Source organism: Amblyraja radiata, chromosome 46 (assembly GCF_010909765.2).
Source record: "Amblyraja radiata isolate CabotCenter1 chromosome 46, sAmbRad1.1.pri, whole genome shotgun sequence".
In the NCBI taxonomy this organism is placed as follows: domain Eukaryota; kingdom Metazoa; phylum Chordata; class Chondrichthyes; order Rajiformes; family Rajidae; genus Amblyraja; species Amblyraja radiata.
The window spans coordinates 6,105,829-6,115,198 of record NC_046001.1 but is presented as its reverse complement, the minus strand read 5'-3'; the positions used below and the strand labels follow the sequence as shown (position 1 = coordinate 6,115,198).

The 9,370-nt window shown below is 45.3% G+C and overlaps 1 protein-coding gene across 2 annotated transcripts in view; it reads left to right on the top strand.

Moving 5' to 3' along the window:
- The window catches only part of erbb3 (erb-b2 receptor tyrosine kinase 3), a 100,505-nt gene continuing 91,135 nt past the window's right edge, over positions 1-9,370 (top strand). The window contains exon 1 of one of the 2 annotated variants that reach the window (XM_033015828.1): positions 1-446. In XM_033015828.1, the coding sequence (XP_032871719.1) occupies positions 380-446 (67 nt within the window). In that variant the 5' untranslated portion in view covers positions 1-379. The remainder of the gene's footprint in view (positions 447-9,370) is intronic. The other variant, XM_033015830.1, reaches the window with a different exon arrangement.

The following is a 9,370-nucleotide window of genomic DNA, read 5'->3' as shown; positions in this document are numbered from 1 at the left end:
CTAACACACGCGTTGTTTTATAATGTCACCAAACTCATACTTTAAACACAATCTGGTTTATGTTCGGTTCCTTAAATGTGTTCAAATAAAAGCGCTGCGTGCATCTTGGGCATCAGTGTGGCTTCTCACCTTCCTGGTGATGTGATTTGGCTTCAGAAGGTGGAGCCAACCCCATGTGTCATATCAGCGAGAAACTGCCGAGAGCGGAGCGCAGAGCAACAAGTCGACTAGCAATCAGAAAGTTTGACTGAAAACATTCTCAACATTTCCAAACGATTTAACAATCTCGTGGGTTTTATTTAATTTTAAAAGGTACAAGTCATGGAGCTAATTTCATAGAAGTGACTCAAGGACACGAAGCCAATCTGGAAAGGAGAAGATGGACATTGTGCAGGTGTTGGGCATATACTTGCTCTGGGTTCTGCGTGGTGTTGCCTCTCAGTCAGGTAAGGTGGCTTGATCTTTTTTGATCTTTCTTGGTCTGTCTTTTAAGTTACAAAAGTTGTCTATAATTTGTGTAAAACTTTATCTCAAACTAATTTAGTACTTATTGTGGGAATGAATACAATTTCTTCTCTTGGAGGCCCTCCGGTGACAACCTCCCCCCCCATTTCAAGACGGAAACGGAGAGCTATAAAAGCTTGTTTGTTTTTAGTTTCTTTGCGCAAGACGGGCGATAAAGTGAGGTTGCTCAATGGGAGTGGTTCAGGTTGCGAGAAGCTGACTCGTTTGGCACTGAACACGTTAAACAGAATGTAAAAAACAGGTCAGCGAGTTCGAGCGGAAAGTGCATGCGTGAGCAAGCACTGAGCCCAGGACAGCGTCCGCAAGTCCCCGCGAACTTTCTTTTTGCCGCCTTTCTTTCCTTAGTTGGTTTGTTTGGAGAGCAAACTTGGGGCGTGATGTCAATATCGGAAATCACAGCCAGACTCTGCAAAGCTACAAGACTTTCAGCTAATATTTAGTCTTGTTTGACCCACTGACAGAACTGCAGTAAGCTTTGACTGAGGGGAACGTCAAACGTGATGGGTCCCAGTAAAGCCAGCACCCACGTTATTTTAAGGTTTAACTTCTCTAACACGTCCCTAAAAGTTTGAAACGGGGTAACTTTGCCACACGAGCAGACACCAAAAGCTGGGGGTTGAAATGGGAATCATAAAGGAGCGAGGAGATGTTTAGGGAGAATTTCTGAGCATCTTAATTCAGTGATGGACTTGTTGTTACGAGGATGGTGAAGAGGAGATTTATTCTGTTTAAGAAGGAACTGCAGATGCTGGAAAATCGAAGGTAGACAAAATTGCTGGAGAAACTCAACCGCTGAGTTTCTCCAGCACTTTTGTCTACCCAGATTTATTCTGACTGAAATTTCCTCTGTGACGGTTTGCCCGAAATCCCTCGGTAGTTTCGCATGCCACGATTCCCCTGGTCGGGTGTATTTTTTAAGAGTCACGTTCGCATGCCACCAGTAATGTTCTACTTTATGCCAGTGACTCGGTCCCTGACCTTTACCAGACTGTGGTCTCACTGGGGAAAGGGGAGTGGGGTTTGTTCAATCCGCCGCAGAAGGCGGAGACTCGCTGAATGAATAGAGAGAGGGCTGAGGAGCTTCCAAAAACGACACTCTGTTACCGAGCTCCAGAGTTTAATTTACAAGTTGTCAAAGCAGCTGTAGGTTGTTTGGACATTCTCTTCATTGTATGAGAGAGAGAGAGAGAGACTGGTGTTTGCAAATCGCCTCCTCTGTGTTTGGCACTCACGAGTCATTAACCTTGCGTGATCAGACGCTATATAAATGCAAATCTTGCAGCACTAAGCCTATTGGAATACTCATGTTTAAAGATCAGTCATTCATTTCTTGTGTCTTTTAACTCTGTCATCCCCTTTGCCCCCCGCCCAAGAATGTCAATCATTCCCATTATTTTTAATCTGCATTGATCGCTGGAGGCTTTACTGATTTACATGTTGCTGCCAAAAAGGCGAACAGTCCCTTGTACAATGGATCAGTAGATTCTGATTTGCTTGTTACAGATTGCAGAGATTTGTGGTTTTAACCATATCTCAGCGGCCCTGCTCCTTTCTGCTGCATGTATCAACAGCCGCTGTCCCAGTTACACTGCTAGCTCTGTCTCTGGAAATAAAGTAAAAGTTTCCACTTGGAATTTTCCTGCCTGGTAATATATTTTTCTTTCAGGATCCGTGACTTCTTTTCGGCATTGCAAACTAAATCCCTTCCCCGTGTCCCTTCCATCATCGTTGCCAGGAATAAGTGCATAGGAGTCACGAATATTGAAACATTCGTTTGCCCGCTTACTTCATCTGCTATCTCTGGGCTCGAGTGCTCCCGTTCCGCAGACATTGTCCCACTCAGTCTTGATACTTCCATTATAAAATGTGTGTGTGTTTCAATGCTCGTGTGGCCCCTCGTGCCCTGTATTTGTAACCAGCACTACATTTGTTTAAGGTAGACAAAAATTGCTGGAGAAACTCAGCGGGTGAGGCAGCATCTATGGAGCGAAGGAAATAGGCAACGTTTCAGGTTGAAACCCTTTCTTCAGAAGTAGTTCCTTCTTCGACATTTGTTTAACTTTGGTCTCCCAATGACGGCTCTGCCTCCAGTTGTCTCGCCTTTACTTTCCAGACTTCTCTCCGTCAAAACCTCTGTTCCGCTCCAACTCTTTTCCTCTTTAGAGTCTGCATGGAACCAACCACCCAATTACTCCTGGATAGTTATGCCCCTGTCCCACTTAGGAAACCTGAACGGAAACCTCTGGAGACCTTGCGTCCCACCCAATGTTTCCGTGAGGTTCCCGGAGGTTTTTGTCACTCTCCCTAATGGTCGAAAGTGGTCTCCGCGTAGTCGAGCTTCTTCTATGTTCCGGCGATTATTTCAAAAAATTCAAAACCGGCCTCGACTAAAAATAGGTTGCCGTTTAAAAAATGGGTAATTTTTTAGTCGAAGCCGGTTGCGATGCTAGTTGAAGGTGGTTGCCAGAGGTTGCAGGTAGTGGAAGGTAAGACCTCCCTGGTGGAATAAAACTGGGTGAAAAAAAGGTCTTCTGTGAAGTGTGTTGGGACATGTCCCACTGCAAAGGTGCTTTGTGGATGGAACTCGTTCCCACTTTAGTCAGTAACAACTGGTCGCAATTGTGAGATTTATGGACTAGTTATCTCCCTTCAAACCTGCTCGACCAAGTATGTTACATCCTACTCCTCCTGCATCTTACTTATTCACCTGGTAGACAAAAAGTGCTGGAGAAACTCAGCGGGTGCGGCAGCATCTATGGAGCGAAGGGAATCCAACAAAACAACGGAGCAATATCACTGAGCATCTCTTTAACATCACATGGCACTCGGTGTAAGCAAGCAGGAATGTGGGTAGGCTTGCTTTTTGTTCAACTGAATTCACAGTGCCAAGTGTTCTGGAGGCACCAAACAAATACTGCAATCACCTTTCCCCCCCTCTGCCTCACTTTCTCTCCCCATCTCTCTTGCTCTTTCTCCCTCTCTTTTAACTTTCAAGGGAGAGTTGGAGTTTTCAACAGAGCGTTAGATTTAGCTAGACAAAAATGCTGGAGAAACTCAGCGGGTGAGGCAGCATCTATGGGGCGAAGGAAATAGAGCAGGGTTTCGACCCGAAACGTTGCCTATTTCCTTCGCCCCATAGATGCTGCCTCACCCGCTGAGTTTCTCCAGCATTTATGTCTACCTTCGATTTTCCAGCATCTGCAGTTCCTTCTTAAACATTAGATTTAGCTCTTAGGGCTAAGGAAATCAAGGGATATGGGGAAAAAGCAGGAACTGGATACTGATTTTGGACGATCAGCCATGATCATATTGAATGGCAGTGCTGGCTCAAAGGGCTGAATGGCCTACTCCTGCACCTATTTCCTATGTTTCTACCCCATTCAGCTATTCCATTATTGCAATTCAGTCAATGTTTTACACTTCCTGATTGAAATGCTGTCTTGCAGCATTCTGCTGTTTTGCATTTGATGTTGTGTTTATTGTTGTCTCTACCGTTACCTGTTTACTGTGAACCTCATGCGAACAAGGAATTTTGTTACACCCTGGTATATTTAACAAAAAACTAATCTTAATCTGAATCTAAGAAAACCATCCTCCATTTTTTAACCATAATTTGACTTGTCCAATTTAAATGTAGATTAAAAACCTCTATGATTAATCTCTCACCTCTGTTACATGCACCTCCTAATTTCCTGATTTATTGTCCTGCCCAATATCACCACTACAATTTGGTGGCTCATAAATAGCGCTTACCAGTATTTTCTGCTTTTGTTTCTGAGCTCCACCCAAACCGAATTCTAATTCTACATCATGTCTGCTGAGCCGAGATAATTAATCGACCTCATTGCGAATGCTGCAGACATTTGTAATACAGCACCTTTAAGTTTGCTGCTCTTAATAGTTTCCTGTACTTTGACCTCCATTGCTGTTTGCCTTTTGTTTCTGCTCGCCTTTGTTATCTACATTTAACTCACTAGCTATCTGTTATTTTGGTGTGCAAGGATTGTGATACATGGTATGATTTGCCTGGATTGCACATTTTTCACTGTATCTCAGTGCACGTGACAATAATGAACCAAGACTATGGTTCGCTATAGCTCCCACAATATTCATCAGTTACCATTTGTAGTTTACTTTGATTTGTCACAATGAAAAGGGAGAGTTTTTTCTAACAGTTTGATGAAAGATTTGGACTATTATGGGGCAATTCCTTGAAATATGAGTTTTTAGGATAACACAGAACCAGTGAGAATGGTCGTTGTGGACCCGATGGGCCGAAGGGCCTGTTTCCATCCTATATCTCTAAACTAAATGTAAGATTGAATGAGAGGGATTCGCAAATCCAGATGTAACTCCATGTAAAGAGGGCTCTCAGTTTGGGAATCTGCACCTGAATGTGTGTGAGCTGAATCATTGCACTAATCTGTTTATCTACATCATTACTGAGAAGGTAAACAAGAGCGAGGAACAGATGTACAGCCAACAAAGACAGTCACATAGAGCCGTGAACTGAGCCAAGGCTATCTGGCCTTTCAGCTGCAGATAACTTGACTGGGGCATGAGAAACCGATTTGCAAGCCAAGTGTAGCTAGAATCAAATCCACACCCATGAGCGCATATTGCCTGAGAAGGAAAAATAGAGGAATTAATGCAGGTGAACATTGATAGTGGCATTACAGAGGCTTTAGATGGACACATGGATAGGCAGGAAATGGAAGGATATGGATCAAGTGCAGGCAGAGGAGATTAGCATAACTTGACATCAGGTTTGGCACAGACATGGTAAGCTGAAGGGCCTGTTCCTGTTCTATGTTCTATAACCCTGTTATTTACATTGTACTCTGAGGCTTGGTAGATGACGATTTGCTCCCGTGCTGACCACAGTCAGAGATCATTTCTCTCAACACCTACGTTGCCAATTTCCCTCACCACATGATCTTCCCTACATATCTCTTTTAGATTGACTGGAGTCACTTATGACCCGAGGCACCAAACAGTGCTCCCTTTTGCACTTCTGCCATCTTCTCTGTGTGTGGCTCTGCTGAGGGAAATGGTCACACTTCCAAGGGTTTCCACTCCGAAGCTTGAGTGGCTGACTGCCGATTTTGACCGAATTTCGGCCCTGCCCCTTGTACACGCACAGAATAGCTTTCGGAAGAAGGAGGCAGTGGCTGATTTCTCCCAGATCCTGTCCTGAAGGCTGGGGAGAAATTGGCCTTTACTCACTTCAATTCTGAAGAATGAGAGGCGAGCTTAGTCTTGGGATAAGGGAGCAGTGATTTAGGATTGAAATGGGGGAAAATTCCTTTCAGTGAAGCTGGTAGTTCAGTTCAGTTTCATTAATTGTACCGTGTACCGAAGTACAGTGAAAAGCTCTTTGTTGCGTGCTATCCAGTCAGCAGAAAGACAACACGCATGATTAATGTGTATTTGTGTGAGGTGTGAATCTTTGGAATTCTCTCCCAGACTCTGGCTGTGGAGACTCAGTCATTCAACGTATCCATGGCTGCTGCAATAGATTTTTGATGTTGTGAATTGGAGGACAAAGGAAGATGGGCAGGAAAGCGGGCTCGACACTCAGGATCAGCCTTTGATCTGAGAGTCATGCAGCCCAGAAACAGGCCCATCCTGCCCATTAAGTACCCATCCAGTCCCAAACCAAACCGTCACCCATTCTTTTACATCCTTGGTATAAACCAGCATCTGCAGTTCCCTGTTTCTATGTACACATCTACACTTGTTCCTTAGTCTTCTATGACTTGGTGATTCAAGTGCTTCTCCAGATGCATTTTAAACGTAGTGAGACTGCCTCAGGCAATGTGTTCCAGATTCCAACCACCCTCTGCATGAAAATAATCTTTCCTCAGATCCTCTCTAAACCTCTAACTCCTCACCTTAAACCTAGGCCCTCTGGTTGTAGATACCTCTACCATGGGATGGCAGAGCAGGAGCAAGGGGCCACACTGCTTCCTCCACCTGTTTCCGACACGATGGTGCCCCGGGGGGGGGGGGGGGGGGGGGGTGGGTGGTGGTGAAAGGCAGCCTCAATCTCCAGCCACATGCTCGTTTGGACAATGCATTTCACCCCCTGGGCCATTTGAAGGCCAACTTGCTTAATATCGCCAAGAATTGATGCTTCTTGAGTCGTTTTCTTCTTGGCAAATGGATCCAATCCATATTTGACCTGGGATTCTGCCCGTTGGGTGCAAGAAGGCCATTCTGGTTTATCTGTGGTTGCGAATGTCTGAAGGTAACATTGGTACCATTGATTGAATTTTATCTGTGGTAACTGTAGCATGATCTCACTCTGCTATTTGGACTGGGTCAGGATCCAGATCTAAGATTGTGAGAAAAGGTCTTTTGGTTAAATTAGATCAAAACAATTGTACAGTGCTTGTTTAAGACTTTAGTTTTAATCCCATTATGTTGATCGTCTTTTGTGTTTTTGAACAGAAAAATCAAAGTTTGTTCCAGCCAAATGCCCCAGTAGGTTTGGGAGGGGGTGGCAGGAGGCGGGTCCTTCTGTGAGTGGTGTGCCAGAGCTTGCAACTGTGAGAATGCCACGGCTGCATTTGGTGCATCCATAGTTGGGATAGTCAACATGGAAACAGGCCATTCGACTCATTATGTTACTGTCAGCAAACTAGCATCTATTTACAGTAATCCAATGATTCAATATTAGTTTATTGCACTAATGCCATTTAAAAATATATATAGTTTAGAGATACTGCGCAAAAACAGACCTTTTGGCCCATTGAGTCCACGCCGACCAGTGCACTAATACTTTCCTACACACTAGGGACAATTTAAAATTTTACCGTAGCCAATTAACCTACAAACCTGTACGTCTTGGGAATGCGGATGGGAATCCGGAGCACGCGGTGGAAACCCACACGGTCACAGGGAGAACGTGCAAACTCCGCACAGACAGCACAAGAGGTCAGAATTGAACCCAGGTCTCAAATGTTTCAAATCTGACCTGCCAATGCAGTCACACGTCCTAGTGGCACATTGGTTTTTGGTCACTGCTGCTGATATCAGTTTCTTTTAAATTTCAGATTTATTTTATGAACTGAATTTAAATTATCGAACTACTGGGGTGGGAATCAAATTTGTACTTCTAGTTCAGTGGTCGCGTAATTCAGCCAGAATTCCACCATGTGCTAAGTCAGAATGTGGCTTAGGGGAAGCTGAAGATGTTTCTGAACGCGTTGCTGCTGCTGCCCTGTCTCTGGTGCAGACGTCAGGATTCAGGAGATGCTGTGGGATGAACCTCACTGAGGGGCTTCATGTAGATGGCGCACACCACAGTCCCAGGGCGGGATGTGGACTCCAGCACTTGGAGCACCGAACTAGCAGGTGCTCTGTTCTGGATGTTTGGACCTAATTCAGGGTTGCTCCAACATTCCTGACTTGACCCCATTGATAGTGGAGTGGCCTTGGGACAAGTGCCCAGTCATTTGCCTACTTTTGAATCCTTTGACACTGTATCAGGAGATGTGTTGCGATGGGTCCCACTGGGCCCTTTCCAATACTGAGAAGTAGGCAGCACGGTGGTGCAGCGGTAGAGTTGCTGCCTTACAGTGCCAGAGACCTGGGCTCGATCCTGACTATGGGTGCTGTCTGCACAGAATTTGTACCTTCTCCCCGTGACCTGCGTGGGTTTTATCCGGGTGCTCTGGTTTCCTCCCACATCCCAAAGACGTACAGTTTTGTAGGTTAATTGGCTTCTGTAAATTGTCCCTAGTGTGTAGGAGAGTGCTGGTGCACAGGTGATCGTTGGTCGGCATGAACTCGGTGGGCTGAAGGGCCTGTTTAAATGAAACTAAAACAAAAGTGGAGAGAAACAAAAAGTGCTGGAGTAACTCAGTGGGTCAGGCAGCAACTCTGGAGAAAAGGGATGAGTGATGTTTCGGGTCGGGACCATTCTTCAGACTTCAGTGGGATTGGTCTGCAGTCTGTTTTTGTCCAGCATGGCCAACGATGGGCTGAATGGCCTTGTTTTGTATTTTTAAGTCCAATAACTGATTTGTATAGGGGGGGGGGGCAAAGTCTGTTAATGAAAGCACGAGCATCATTCCTCGTTTACTCGGGGTGCTTTGGCACTAGTCTTGGTGCTTTTCTACCACCTGAATGAAATTCTAAAAGCTGCTTTGATGCCCCATGAATGAATTCCAACTAACGCTTGAAAACACAAACCTTGCACAGACAAAAGCACCTGCGATGATTTTCCCATTTTCTACTTGTTCTTTTAAGTGGAGCAGCGCTAATTTGTTTTGGCTGTAACTTGGACTCTTCTTGCAGCTGTACGTGTCGTTCAGTGCCAGTGAGAATGAAACAATCTCGTTGGAAGAGCAAGTCTGACTTGCTTTTCCAAAAAAAAATCCAGTTTCTCTTCCCCCTCCAAAGGTGCTGAGACACACAAAGATACACGGCTCTGTCCCGTGTGTCCAGTGAGCAGCCGGGTATTCAACACAACCCCCCAAGCAAGCAGATTCTGCTTGGCAGCCGAGTCCATTCCCAGCCTCCAAGAGCAGACGCCATTTGGATCTCCCAAACCCACTGTCCCGAGTCCGATGTTCAGCTCGATGCAAGTTGAGGTGCCGAGGATGCTGTCTTTCGTTAAACCGAGGCCACGTCCGCTCTCTTGGGTGGACGCACTATTTTAAGAGGGAAAGCCTCCTGATAGTCTTAGTAATGTTTAGCCCCGAACAATCAAAGTCCGATCCGGTCATTGTTGCATTGGCGATTGAGGGAGCTTGCTGGGCAGGTTAATTCGCTTTAAAAGTATTCCATTGGCTATGAAGCACTTGGGGATTTCTTGGAAGGGATGCAAAAGGCGCTG